The following is a 15,669-nucleotide window of genomic DNA, read 5'->3' as shown; positions in this document are numbered from 1 at the left end:
TAACCCTTGAGTTATTAGAGAGTTTAAAGAACCTCAACTTTAGCTTGGTAGCACTGACTGTGGTGTCTTTTGTGTGAACTTGAGTCACAGTCCCTCTGCTGTCAAATGGGAAGAACTAAATACTTTATGGAGTTTTGCAAAGAGGGGTTGGACCTCTTTGGAGGACTGATTACTAAATTTTCAGGATTTTTTGTAAACCTGTCGGTAAAGTCTTTATTGTTATTGTTGCTGTTGTTGTTATTGTTGTTAGTATCAAGGCTTAAACTCAAGGCCCTATAATTTCACTCAGCTTTTTTGCTCACAGCTGGCCCTCTAGCCACACCTCCAGTTGCAGCTTTTTACTGATTGGTTGGAGATAAAACTCTCACAAATTTGACTATCCAGACTGGCTCTGAGTCTCATTCTTCAGATCTCATTCTCCCTAGAAGCTGGGATTATAGGTGTGAGCTACCCTCCCTGACAAACACACATCAATCATTATTTGGAAATTGAGTGACATAAAGTTACAACTGAGTTATTATTAAAATGAATTGTTGATATAGCCACTCGTCACTTTCTAGTAAGCATGGATTCTAGTTGCCACAGTTAAACAACACCTGTCTACCTGTGTACAATACAGCTTACTTTGTAGTTCCCATCGCATCTATCGTAACTGTGAATGATTGCATACAGCATAGACTTTACAACTAGCCTTCAGTCCACAAATCACTATAGATGTGCTTTCATGAACACATCACTTCTTTCAAAGACTATCAGACTGATCAATGCTCACCTGTCACTCAGTCCAGGCAGACAATAAAGCTTATGGTTGTGTTGTACTGCCTTCCAATGACAAGTCTGCATAACATTTTACAAAAATAGGTAATCATAAAAGTAAATTGGCTATAAAAGGTGAAAGTGCAGTAAAGAAATGAAAAAATACTAGCAGTAAGACAGGGCTAAGGCTGGGCATTCAGAGGTAGAGCTATTAAGCGAATTGCAATTCAAGGCCATACTGAGCAAAAGTTAGTAAGCCTCCCAATCTCAATAATTAAGATGTACATGATGTTGGAATTCCAGGTATATAAGAGGTCTATGTAGGAGGATCAAAGTCTGAGGATGACTGACATAAAAAGTTTGAGAATTTATCTGAAAAAATAACCTGAAATTCGGAAGTATGATTCAATGGTATAATACTTTTGCCTAGCTGAAGTTCAAACCCCAGGGTCTTAAAGGAAAAAAGGGGAAGGGACTGTACTCAAATGTAAAAGAAGCAACAGCACACTTAATTGTAGAAATCTTAATATGTGTTGTTCAATAGGCTGAAAACATACAGCCAGAGCAACTTAGGCAAGACAAAACTTACCTAATAAATGAGCAAAGTGGTTCTGACAGGAAGGATGTCCCCACATATAATGAAGTGATCAGGAAATATAGTAGATCATAGGATAAAGATCAGTCATAAAGGAAAATAAAGCCATGTCATTTGCAGGAAAATGGACAGAACTGGCGATCATGTTGATTGAGACAAGACAAGCTCAAAAGGCCATACTCCACATGTTCTGGCTCATTTGTGTGGAGTGTTTGCCTAAAATAGTGGTCATGATGATAAGAGCAACAATGACAATGATGACATGGACACAAACAGGAGCCTATCAGAAGGGGATCTGTGGAAGGAGTGAGGGAGGGACGATGAGGAATGAAGAGGATCAAAAGCATGACATATATTGCTGTGCATGTATGTTTTCACATACATATACACACACTTACGTGACAGCATAATGAAACCCACCAAACCAAAGTTTTCATGAAGAGCTGAACTTTGTGTGTGGAGGCTGTGGTCCTGGGGATTGAATGCAGGGCCTTCACACTGTCCCTGAGATTTTTTTTTTATCAAGGCTGGTACTCTACCACATTGAGCCACAGTTCCACTTTTGACTTTTTGATGGTTAATTAAAGATAAGAATCTCATGGAGTTTCCTGCCTGGGCTGGTTTTGAACCGGATCCTCATTTATCAACCTCCAGAGTAGCTGGGATTGCAGGAGTGAGTCATTGGCACCTGGCTAAAAATAAACTTTTGATTCTCAATGTTTCTAATGTTTTGAATGAATACACTTTATTCAATTGTTTTTTTTTCTTTTGGTGGCTATTTTCCTAGATGTTGTAATATCTTAACCAAAATAAACAATTTTAATTTTTCCAGTGATTACAATCAGTTTGTAAGGTTCCAGATTACAGTCAGGTTTTTGTTTTTTGTTCTAGTATTGAGGCTCGAACTCAGGACTTTATGCACTCTCTTGGCTTTTTCACTTAAGGCAACTTTTAGCTTTTTGCTGGTTAATAGATGAGTCTCACAGACTTTTCTGCCTAGGCTGGCTTTGAACTATAATCCTTAGACCTCAGCCTCCTGAATAGCTAGATTTATACCTTTTGGCTTTTCACTTACTTTGAGATAGGGTTTCATCTTTTTGTCCTGGTACCACAATCCTCCTACTTATACCTCCTATCTAGTTGTGCTTTATAAATTTCTATGAACAAACTTAAAAAAATTTTTTTTGGTCGGTCATGGGGCTTGAACTCTGGGCTTGGGCGCTGTCCCTCAACTCTTTAGCTCAAGGTAAGCGCTCTACCACTTGAGCCACAGTGCCACTACTGCTTTATAAATTTCAATAAAAAAATCAGTTGAAAAATTACTAGAGTCCTGTCTCCCTCTGCTGGTCAGAACACAACATAACGGTACTGAAGGAATTACCAACTGTCAAAATGGAAACTCAGTATTTAGCAAACCAGACACACAGATCAACTTAGACCTGCAGACAACTTGTCTGTTGTATACTGAACTTAAATTTTAAAGTCAGGCATGTTGATTCATTCTGGTAATCCCAGCTACTTGGGAGGCAGAGGAAGGATGATTACAAGTTTGAAGTCAGCCTGGACAGAATTAGTGAAACTATCCCTAAAACAAACAAAACAAAAAATTAACAAAAAGATCGGGCACAAGATGAAAGTGGAAGAGTACTTGCCTAGGAGGCTCAAGGTCCTGGCCTCCTAAAAGCCATTTAACAGATGGTTGTTAAAACTGTATCTCTTGAGGCTGGAAAGGTGGCTCAGTGGTAGAATGCTTGCCTCGCATGCATGAGGCCCTGGGTTCGATTCCTCAGCACCACATAAGCAGTAAAAGCCGAAGTGGCACTGTGGCTCAAGTGGTAGGGTGCTAGCCTTGAGCTGAAGAGCGCCCAGGACCAGAGTTCAGGCTCCACAACTGACGTGTGTGTGTGCGCGCGCGCACACACGTGTGTGTTTAACTGATGCTTTAGTGTGTACAGTGACCAAGACCATAGCTAATGTCTAAAAATCTGCAAAATAAAAATGATACAATTCAGTTTCCAGCTTGTAGGAACAGCAGCCAGATAACTGGAAACAGGAGGATGGGTGACAGCGGGGAGAAGGGGCGTGTGATGCTGTCTCAGCACTTACCTCGTCACCTGGTCCAAGTTCATCATGGTCATGAACACGGCATCCACCTATTTACAAAACAATGTCCTCAATGTTTAGGGCCCACATGTATTCAGCAATTACTGGGGACAAATACTAACCCTTAGGGGAAAGGTGCTAAGCACTTCATTTAGTGGAAGAGAGATGATTCAAAGTCATGAATCACCTGTCTAGCAAGCAGGAGGCCCTGAGTTCAAAATGTGACCCAAAACAAAAACAAACAAAACAACAAACACCACAACACTTACTGCACACTGGGTACGAGTGGCTCACATTGTAATCCTAGCTACCTCAGGAGGCAAAGATCAGAAAGTGGGAAGATGAAGTTTAAAGCCAACCCAGGAAGAAAAGTCCATGAGACTCCTATTTCCAATTAATCAGCAAAAAGCTGGAAGTGGAAGCATGGTGCAAGTAGTAGTTCAAACCCTAGTAGCAGCACAAAACAAAAATTCCTGCATTTATCAGGTGGTTACTTCCACTGTGCGTGGAGACAACAACCACCCTTTTCTCTCCTCATTGCAGTTTGGGAATCATCTCAGGCAAAGGTGGGGGGGGGTGCATGTGGATCAAAGCTAGTGATATTCACCAGAGTGCACAAAATTGCTGGGGAAGCAATATCTACGGAAGCAGTTATCACTTAAAAACAAAAGTACAATCTAATCTTGGTCAGCAACACACAGGACACCATAGAAAGGGACACAGGACACCAAGAAAAGGGAAATCACCTTTGTAACTAATTCACACTGGATCCTCTGAAATCTAGGCTGTTTGGGGGAAATGGATGATGACTCCAGGGCTAGGGCAGGAACGTGACATGATCCTGTCCCAGGAACAGACAGCAAGGAAACATTCTCACTAATGGGGTGATGCCAAGAGAACTCAGGAGTCTCGAAGGTGATTAATAGTTTTAACTTTTAGAATAAAACAAAATTCATAGCGAAGTATGCTGTTTATCCTAGTACTCAGAAGGCAGAGGCAGGATTATGTGAGTACCAACCCAGCCTGGGCCTTGTCTAAAAAATAAACAACAGCAGGGTGCTAGTGGCTCACACCTATAGCCACTCAGGAGGCTGAGATCTGAGGATAAAGGTTCAAAGCCAGCCCAGGCAGGAAAGGCTGTGAGGCGCTTATCTCCAGTTAACCACCAGAAAACTGGAAGTGGTGCTGTGGCTCAAGCGGTAGAGTGCTAACCTTGCGCTGAAGAGCTGAGGGACGGCATCCAGGCTGAATTCAAGCCCCACGACTGCCAAAAAAATAAAGATAAAAACAAACAGCAAATCCTGAAAAACTCCACCTCATTCCTGTTCTAAGACTTTTGTCCTTGCTGCTTCTTCCCCTACATGACTGGTACTCACCTGACAGAGCCCAAACGTCACTTCACTGAGTGAGGTATTCTGACATGTTCCCTCCAGCTCCTTTACCACTCTATTTGCTTTACTCACCCTACAAGTTTACTTTTTAATCTTTTACTGCACCACAGGAAAATATCCCCAAGAATAAAAGCATGTGTTTTGTTCCGTGATACATGCCTAGCTAGTGCTAGGGATGTAATGCTTCCTAAGTATTTTGAATGACTCCTGACATACCTGCAATGTGCCAGGTGCATTCTGGGTACTTGCTGGCCACTTTACATGTGTTGCTCAAATCCATTTCCATCCGATTAGTCTCACCCTAAAATAATATATTTGCAGATCCATTTAAATAGCTGAGTATATTTACAATATTACAATTTATTTTCAAGTAAATTGAAAAATGTAGGTCATATTTATAGGTAAGGAAAAATGATTTCCAGAAGCAGCGGTGTGGCTCAGATCAGCCTTGAGGAAAAATAAAAACTAAGGGCACAAGACTCCAAGGTCAAGCTCTAGTTCAGGCACATGTGCTTGTTTTATGATTTATGAACTCATCCTCACAACAATGACTGAAGCAAAAGACAAAAAGACAAACCGAAACAAAGCAAAAAACATTTTTGTGAGAATATGGCATCCAGAACTCTCATACATTGTTAGGTGCAAATTAACACCTGTATTTTGGAACACTGTTCAATAGTACTGAATGAAGTGAAACCTTGTGGTCACTAGTAACTCCATACTCACCTTATAACATAAGGAAATGCATTCCTATGTTCATCAAAAGATAATGGACCGGGCTGGGAAGGTGGCTCAGTGGTAGAGTCCTTGCTTCACATGAATGAGGCCCTGGGTTTGATTCCTCAGCACCACATAAATAGAAAAAGCTGCAAGTGGTGCTGTGGCTCAAATGGTAAGAGCGCTAGCCTTGAGCTGAAGAGCTGAGGGACAGCACCCAGTCCCAGAGTTCAAGCCATGACCAACCGGGGGGGTGGGGGGGAGATAATGGACAAGAATATTCATAACAGCACAACTCATAATACCTAAAAAAATAGAAAATATTTAACTGATCATAAAACAAAAATTGTATGGACAAAATACTATACAGTTGTGAGTTAAATGTAACTGTACACAAGATAGAAGAATCTCACAAAGAAAATATTGAATTAAGGAAGTCAAACACTAAAGACTTCATCTTTTACACTTCAATTATGGGAAAGGAGATGGGAGTGGGGGGGGGAGATTAAATATTGTCACTGGTATGTGCTGGCTTATGGCATGTATGAAGCCCAGGATTTGATGCTCAGCATCAAAACAGCAACCCTCTAATCATGTTCTGGCAGAATGTTCCCCCCTCAAACTTTCCCACTGATAGTTTCTTTTTTTTTTTTTTCTTTTTTTTTTGGTCTGGTCATGGGACCTGAACTCTGGGCCTGGGCGCTGTCCCTGAGCTCTTCAGCTCAAGGCTAGCACTCTACCACTTGAGCTACAGTGCCACTTCCAGCTTTTTTCTTATGTGGTGCTGAGGAATCGAACCCAGGGCCTCAGGCATGCAAGGCAAGCACTCTACCACTGAGCCACCTTCCCAGCCCCCACTGATAGTTTCTTAAAGTATGAGGTCTATTCAAAAACATAAAATGCTTTTTTCTTTCATGCGACTGTTTCTAACACATTTATAAGATTATTTCTTTGTTGCTTTGTATGTCCCTCCCCCACAGTATATAATTTGTGGAGGGGAAGGGAAAAAACAAATCATTTAAATAGGGATACAGGTGGACCCATTGCAACAATGAGACGTACAAGTCGTATGTTGAAAACAAACTTTACAACTTTGGTGGGAGGGGGGGTGAGGAGGGTTGGGTGGGGTGGCCGGGGGAAGATGGGATGGGAAGGGGAAACAAAGGAGGAGGCTACAATGCTTGATAAGAAATGTACTCAGTATCTTGCCCATGTAATTGTAACCCCTCTGTATTTTCACAATTAAAAATAAAACTGAAATTGGGCCCACTACAACTACATTTTTTGAATGTTTCATATTTTTAAAATTCATATGAATTTTCTCTGTATCTATGCTTATTAAACAAAAATAGTTCCCTTGAAAATATTTGAGAAAACCTAACATTGAAGGAAAAGGAACAGCGGTCATCCTTTCTTTGCAGGTATTTCTGGCACTCTATGGAAGACTCCAGTGTAAAAAGAATGGGTAGAAAGGATATGAGTTAGGGTTCAATAAACTGGTTCACATTTCAGATTAATATTCTCTAGAGACTTTGGGCAAGTTACCCACATGTTTTGTGCTGATGCCCTTATTCATAGAACAAACTAATGCCACTCTCTCACAAGGTGGCTCTGAGAGTTAAATAAGAGTACTGGAATGAAAAGTAAAAGTCAACAAGCTGTTTGCTGCAATATATATATTTTAATTCAAAGTGAATCAACAGTAATACACCATAAATTCTTATTTTGACACTCACCAAAATAGTCACCTGGAAAACCCGCTTTTTGTGACAAAGTACAGAAGGCTTGGTCACATTTAAATCACTGAGAACTAGAGAGAAATACTATCGCAAACTGTAATAGACATTACATCCATAAAAATTTTCCCAGTCCTTATTGTAATATTGCACAGTGCAATTGCTACATGGCAAACTAGTGTAGCATAAAAGTAAGAGCAAAAACAAACAAATCAAAGAAAGCCACAAGTCTAAAATTGTTGAACAGCTAACAGTTCAAACTTAGTAATCAAATCTATATTACTGGGTTCATTAAAACAAAATCTTTCTACACCTTGCAGTGTATGATTTAACTTGTACTTAACACAAACCAAGTTTAAACTTAGCAGTAAAGATTGTTAAAACAAAAAGGTTTTGCTTATATAGAAGCATATTTAATTAAATACCCTGAAGGAAAATAATCTAAAAATCAGAATTGATAAAATCATTTGCAAATTAAAATAGTATGCAAATATGCAGCTTAAAATTCATGCAGTGTTTTATTTAAGAAAGCATTAAAACCAAAGATAATGGATTAAAATGGTCTAAAGATGGCATAGATCCAGATGTGTTTGTCAGTGTGAAATTTAGTCTTCAGCAAGATTTTGAAGTTTGAAATGTTTAAGCACATTAAAAATAAAGTCCATGATTGCAATTAATTAAGAGTAGCGTATGCCTTTAACAAGCATTACAGTTGTAGTATGAGAATGTTAACCTTTACCATTTATGGTCACTTTAACAAGACTACCTCAGTCTTGGAACTGAAATGCAGAAAATACCTCATTTCAAGGTAGCAAACAGCCCTGAACAAAAAGCACATGGCGCCAGCTTTGTACCTGTTGTGAGCTGATCGATCTTTTTCACTTAGTATTTCTGAAACATCCATTGGCAGCATTGATTCTTTTCCAAGAAGATACCAGTAATCTGCTAGACCATATAAATAAAATTAGAAGGCTGTGGAGGGCCGCAAAGTTACTCAAATAGTGATTCCATAAATGTGTCATGTGTAAATCATCTTTTAAATTAATCTTAGCCTACTCTTTTATGTGTTATATGTTTTCTGTTTATATAAAATGCATAGAATTGATTACTAAAAACACTGAAACATGGGGAAAATTAAGTCCTTCATTTTCAGTGTGACTAAAAATGTACTGCTGGTTTTTATTTTATGATCTAATACTGTGATTTTTAAAATCAATTTCAGGCACATTTATTCCATCGATGATTATTAAATAAAACACTGCTTTGTGTTAATGGAGTAAAGAAAAGTTTATCCATTATTAGCTTATCGTCAATGCTGTATTAGTGGTATACAATTCATTTACTAAAGAAATGCTGTAAATCCAAAACATTTGGGGAGTTTTACACCCAAATGCTTTGTACTGTTTATTCCAGTAAATGCTGTAAGATTATATTCCAGATTTTTAAGGAAAAAAAAGTTAAGTCAAGCCTGCAAGATACAGCTTTCTCAAGTGTCTACAATGCCAGTATGAAAATAAAAAATTAAGTTACACTGATACATCCAAGATTTTATATGCAGTGATGAGCACAAACATTAAGAGATAAAATACTGATGCAAAAACACACCCCAAAATAACATATGCAATTATTTTCCATCATTTACAATACAGTAGTTACAATGACACTCCAAACAGAAAAGCAAAGTAAAAAATCAAAACCCCAACTTCTATTTCATGTAGTTAGATTTATACAGAAATTAGAAGGCTAAGTAACAACTAGTTAATCATCTAATTTCACAGCTATCTGAAGTGGCAATCGTTATATAGCAGCTTATCTATGATACATTCAAGATAAATGATACAATTTATTACTTGCCTGTAAGCTAAAACAAAGCCTCAGTTTAATACCTTTCCTTAAATCCCACCTCTACACTACAATATACTTGAGGTCTATGCAAAAAAGTTAGCTACCTTTTATATAAGAAATGGATGATTAAGTCTTTGGTGCTGTAAAAGCAACTTCATTTAAACATCACCACCATCACCACCAAGGTGGGGGAAGGAAGGGAAAAACCCAAGACACACTTCCTAGGAAAAAAAGCATGTAATTTCTGTCCCTGACGGAATGTATTAAATAAGCAAACACCACCAACAAGCAAAACAAGTACTATAATGTAAAAATACTTTTAAAAAATAACCAAAAAACGAAACCCTCTCACATGCATAAATGAAAAATTGCACACAAAGAACTCACATCTTTTCAAGCTTCAATAGTAAATATTCTGCTACTATTTATTAAATACTGCATGGTTTGCCCAAGCTAAGATGAAACCACATCATGAATCAATGAGCATTTCGCATTGTCTCTCATTATCTATTCAAAGTCATGCCTACTTCACCTCTAAACATTTCATCAAGTCCAATTGTACAGCAAACACGCCCAAAATAAACTTAGATTGTATTGCTGTTTCATTTAACAGTATATAAAATGCTGTGCTGTGACAGTTACCAACTATCCATTAGATACTGAATCAATTTCTCTTAAGCACTACTAACTGCTTGCTTTTCTTGAAGCTAGATCATTCTGAAAAAATCAGACAGCAGATTTCTTCTATAGCAAACATGCTGCCCCCTTAATAAGGAAAAAACAGCTACCACCTGAAATCATACCACACAAAACCAAAAGTGAACATTACTCTATCAAAAGAAAACTAAAGAGTAGGTCTGGATTTTAAGTGCTGCAGTCCTCAACATTTATAGATAGGTAATAACATTAACAACCTCAAATATTTAAGGCACTATGTGTGGAAACGGTTTACAATGCAGCTGAGATTATTAGAACAACATTAAGAGCAAAGTCTAGGCAACATTTTGCCCATGCAAAAGACACATGCAAATGTAAAGAACAATAGCTCAATTTCTTAGGTTAAGTGACCCAACATTTATACACTAAGACACAGATAATACAATTCACTTGTATGCTGTAATTCTGACATATGTGCATCAGTTGCTCTAAGTCTGTACACAGAATGGCTTCCCAAATGTGGACGTGTCTTGCACTAGTTAGAAGGCAATTTTATAAAAAATAGCAGGAGCAAAACTGGACTTCTGCTCCCATAAGTCACCTGTCTAGAGTTACTACATAAGAAGATAACATGACCAAAGACAAGTTATACCAAATGTGCAAAACACATTAAAAGTGAGATTTTTTTTTAAAGCTCAAAGTTGTTTAAATTGCACCCAAGTCTACATGATTCAAAAATAATTTTCTTGTGCCATGGCTAATATTTATTAAATACCATGTTTTTATTTTTTTAATCAAATGTTTGTATCATTGAGCTTCCTCAATATATACTGTTTCGACTTTTCACATATATGGATACTGGCTGAGCTTTGTTGGACTCAGTGGAAATCCAGCATACGCAGGTGATGCTGCGATGTAAGAATGTGGTGGGAAGATTGGTTTATATTGAGTCTGATGAATGGTTGGGGATGGTAACAGACGGGGATTTATGCCCACAGGGACTTGGTGAACTATGCCACTGGGATGGGAGATATTGTAAGTTGGATGCTGTAACATAGGTCTTGAGGTACATGGAGAGGCTAAAAGGTGAGCCACTGGTGCAGCACTACTGAGGGTAGCTGATGATGGGTATGGAAGTAGAGTGGGCTGTCCTCCAAGGTGTGTACTTCCAGCCAGATGGGCATGTACTGCTGTGTGGTTAGGACTTCCATGAGAAAGAGTGAATGGATTACTGGTAACACTAGTAGGGATATAAGCTTGCTGTCTTCGATGTCCAAAGTTTCCATTCCATTCTTGATGCCCAGATCCAAAGTGCTGAACCTAATCACAAAGAAAAAGCTGACTGAATAACATTTTATAAGATAAAAGGAAACTTTATAAAGGTTATAAAAGACTTACTCACAGTGGATATGACAATTTAATAAGTTATTACAACATGTTACTACAATGTTAACACTGCCACTACTACTGCTCGTACCATTCTTGTCTGTTTCACTGCTAACAGCTACCATTTATATAGCATTTATTTATGTAAAGCTAACAGTTTATATTTTGAATGTTATTAAGTTCCTATGATAAACTATTATGTAACTTTATTAAACAATCTCATGATATAACCATGATTTCCATTAATTCCAGATATGTTGAAGAGATTTGGCTATAGTAGTACATATAGTATTGGCAAAGTAAAGATTTTGAAGCCAGCTCTAACAGTGCTAACTGTTATACCTTTTCTTTCCTCAAGTGAAATACATTTGTTGAGCAAGCACAGCATTCAACAGTGGATGATCATCCTGCTAACACATATCAAATGATTCCCCCTACTAACACATAAGAAGTATAGCCACCATGCAAGGTATGCTGCTGTGCATGCCTGTAATTCTAGCATTTGGGAAGCTGAGGCAGGAGGATCAAGTTTAAGACCAGCCTGGGCTACATAGCAAGTTCCAAGCTTCCTGACCTAAACAAGGAAGCAAGACACCAATCCATTAGTATATGGTTACAATTCTCTAAGAGAATTAGAGAACCTAAGAATTTATGAATATAAGTTCTGTGGAAACTTTGCTAATTATCCTATTAGGTAAGGATCTCATTAATCACTTGGATAAAGGAAAATATTATTAAGACTACCTATAGTAATCTTTTCTCCTCTTAGTGAAGAAACAACTGGTATACATGACTCCCAAAGACTGGTAAGAGTCAAAAACCAACACACCTGACTGAAGTTCAAATGCTGCTGCTGGAATGCTGATGTCAATTTTTGCTGACGATTTCCCACTGCAGGAGGCTGATTTAATCTTCCCGGGGCAGATCGTCCTTTTAGTAATGGCTGGCATGTAGACTCTGTCAATAATGAAACAAAGTATTAGAGTGGGTGCTTATTTCTTCTCTACTGAAAATTGCAAAAGCCTTTAGATATTTTATATAAGTGATCTGAGGACCTTAAGTTTTAATTAAAAACTATGTGACTTAAAAGCATTGAATGATATCAGAAGATGTTTTTCATATGACAGATTTACCTGGATTTGCCATATGCTCTTCTGCATTTAATCCACTGTCTATTCCCATTGGTGGTACCACAACAGTACAAACAGCCGGCTTGGTTTCTGTGTCAGCAGAGGTATTATTAACCAGTTCTGTGTTTTGATGGGTGTCCTCCACAAAACTACTCTCTGCAAATGGACTGTCGTGCCCGGAGGAGTCTGAGGTTGGAGAGCCATCCACAGTATCACAACCACTTTCTTGTTCTTCATCCGACATACTACAAAAAAGCATTTTTATGAAGGGTATTTTTGCAAATATGATATCTAATGTTGAACAATATTCTGTCTTCAGCAAACAGATAAGAGCTTTATTCAAAAGTACTGTTCTAGATAACTTACATAAAATGTACAAGCACATAACAAGTATGTGACCTGGAAATTTCAGAGTTCTAAGGTTAGTATTTGTGCCTTTCTGAAAAATTCTCCTTGCCTTTGAATACACAGATCTAGCCAGTCCCAACTTCTCTTCTCCTCATCTTTTCAGGTCCCAACAAGATCCTGCTCTTTATTTCCATCTTATTACCTATTTTAATCACTCACTTAATAATTAACAACTTGAAGAATCTTTTATATGTACGTTTTGTTATTTTTATACTAATATTTTATATGAATATATATTGTATTATGTATATTATGTATATATTACATTCTAACCAACATTACAAGCAACTTATAAGAGGGTGTAGTAAAATTTCTTCGTGTTTCCCACAGAAGTTAGTCTATTAAGTATTTAATACATATTACCTAAGGAAAAACAGAAGAAAAATATATAAAATTAACTCTTAAAAATCTTTTAAAGATTGTTGTGAGTAAGAAAAGGGTTTGGGTTTTTGTTGGTTTTTGTTTTTTGTTGGTCATGGGGCTTGAACTCTGGGACTAAGCACTGTCTCCGAGTTCTTCAGCTCAAGGCTAGTGCTCTACCACCTGAGCTACAGGGCCAGTTCCAGTTTTCTGGGGGTTTATTGGAGATAAATTGCAAGGACTTTCCTGCCGGGGCTGGCTTTGAACCCTGACCTCAGATATCAACCTTTCTGAGTAGCTAGGTGTGAGACACTGGCGCCCAATTAAGAAAAGTATTTCTACAAACTAAAAACAAAAACAAAAAAAAAAACTGCATCTCATGTTGGGAACCAGTGGCTCATGCCTGTAATCCTAGCTACTCAGGAGGCTGATATCTGAGGACTTAGCTTCAAAACCAGCTTGGGAAGACAAATCCTAGACTTTCCAATTAACCAGCAAAAAGCCAGAAGTGAAGGACCTGGGGTGGCTCAAGTGACAGAATGCCAGCATTGAGCAAAAAGACTAAGCAGGAGGTCCTGAGTTCAAACCTCAGTACTGATACACACACAAAAGTGCATTGTCAGAGCTTGTTTCAATGTGCTAGCACATCATAATGTAGGAGAAGCTTACTACTAAAATGAAAATGTAAACCTTTGGCTAAAAGGAAGGTAGACAAGAAAATATGGTTACTCTACAGACAATGGGTTCATCAGTATTTTTTATGCAAAATATTTGTTACTGCAAAATATTCTTTATTTTGCTAGAGTATATGTTATTACTCAAAATTTAAGTCATAATAGTAGTTTGTGAGCTAAAGTTGAGAACAGGTTTCTTCTGACTACATTTACCCTCATTTACATTTACCCTACTATTCACTCTCCCCTTCCCACTTGATACGCACTCCACAGCAAAGCCTGTTTTACTCTCTGGTCATTTTTTTTTTAGTATATATTAACTGTACCAAGAGGTCCAACTGCTACTTTGCATGTACATATATTGCATTTAAGTCGGAATAATCCTCTCCATTGCTCTTTCCCTAGCCTCTCTATCCACTCTCACGTTTTATAGCTTTCAGTGATGTTTCTCATGCCATCTTCAGACACAATGTATTTTTATATTAGACAATCATTCTCTTTCTCCCTCACGTTACCCCCTCAAACAGTCCCATAGTTAAAATCAACTTCTATATATACAAATAGACACACAGACATATCTAAGAACACTTTTTAAAAATTCCGTTAAGCAGATGATTCCTCATTTTTATTCCTTTTTAATTAGCCTATTCATAATAGTTTATGAAACTTATTATGTAGTATGTCATATTTATTTTATTGTATTTTTTCTAATGGATTTTTCTCAAATATTGTTGATTTTCATTTTTTCAAAAAAATTGATGACTCTTTAAAAGTAATTTCTTAGACTTAAATTTTTCAAGTAGACCATTGTTACAACAATAAAGAAAATTACTATAAAAACCGAAATCTAAACCAGGCACCAGAGTCTCATGCTTGTAATCCTCACTACGCAGAAGGCTGAGACCTGAGGATCCCAGATCAAAGCCAGCTCAGGCAGGAAAGTCCATGAGACTCTTATCTCCAATTAACCACAATTGGAAGTGAAACTGAGACTCAAGTGGTAGAGCACTAGCTATCCTTGAGCAAAACAGCTCAGAAACACCACCCAGGCCCTGAGTTCAAGCCCCAGTACCAACACAAATACACACGCAATTACACATACACATACACACACACACACACACAATTTACAAAAACTGGTGTAGTTCAGAAATTGTGTTCTAGAGAGAAAACACAGATTGGGGCTGATGGCTCACACCTGTAATTCTAGCTACCTGAGGATTTCAATTCAAAGCTAGCTCAAACAATAAAAGTTCCTGAGGGGGCTGGGAAAGTGGATCACTGGTAGATCACTTGCTTTGCATGCATGAGGCCCTGGGTTCAATTCCTCAGCACCACATAAGAAAAAAGAAAAAAGCCGGAAGTGACACCATGGCTCAAGTGGTAGAGCACTAGCCTTGAGCTGAAGAGCTGAAGGACAGCACCCAGAGTTCAGGCCCAGAGTTCAGGCACCACGACCGGACCCCCCCCAAAAAAAAAGTTCCTGAGATTCTCTCTTATCTCCAATTAAGCAGCCAAAAGCTTTAAGGGAAACTGTGGCTCAGGTGGTAGTGCACCAGCCTTGAATGGAAAAGCTAAGGGAGAATGTGAGGCAATGAGTTAAAGCCCCAGACTGGTACAAAAAAAAAAAAAAAAAAGCCAGGCACCAGTGACTCACATCTGTAATCCTAGCTACTTAGGAGATAGAAATCTGAGGATTACAGTTTAAAGCGAGCCCAGGGCAGAGAAGTCTGTGGGACTCTTTCCTCCAATTAAGCATCAAAAAGAGGGCTGGGAAGGTGGCTCAGTGGTAGAGCGCTTGCCTTGCATGCCTGAGGCCCTGGGTTCCATTCCTCAGCACCACATAAGCAAAAAGAAAAAAGCTGGAAGTGGCGCCGTGGCTCAAGTGGTAGAGCGCTAGCCTTGAGCTGA

General features: G+C 38.3%; 1 protein-coding gene across 1 annotated transcript in view; it reads right to left on the bottom strand.

The window, feature by feature from the left end:
- Positions 1 to 7,223: 7,223 nt before the first annotated feature.
- Positions 7,224 to 15,669, bottom strand: part of Hipk3 (homeodomain interacting protein kinase 3) — an 89,785-nt gene continuing 81,339 nt past the window's right edge. The window contains exons 13-15 of the mRNA XM_013019556.1: positions 12,320 to 12,561; positions 12,016 to 12,143; positions 7,224 to 11,120 (exon numbers count right to left, since the gene is read on the bottom strand). Of these exons, the coding sequence (XP_012875010.1) occupies positions 10,644 to 11,120; positions 12,016 to 12,143; positions 12,320 to 12,561 (847 nt within the window). The 3' untranslated portion in view covers positions 7,224 to 10,643. The remainder of the gene's footprint in view (positions 11,121 to 12,015; positions 12,144 to 12,319; positions 12,562 to 15,669) is intronic.

This window comes from Dipodomys ordii, unplaced genomic scaffold (assembly GCF_000151885.1).
Source record: "Dipodomys ordii isolate 6190 unplaced genomic scaffold, Dord_2.0 Scaffold46, whole genome shotgun sequence".
NCBI classification, from domain to species: Eukaryota; Metazoa; Chordata; class Mammalia; order Rodentia; family Heteromyidae; genus Dipodomys; species Dipodomys ordii.
This window is presented reverse-complemented; position numbering and strand designations above follow the sequence as displayed.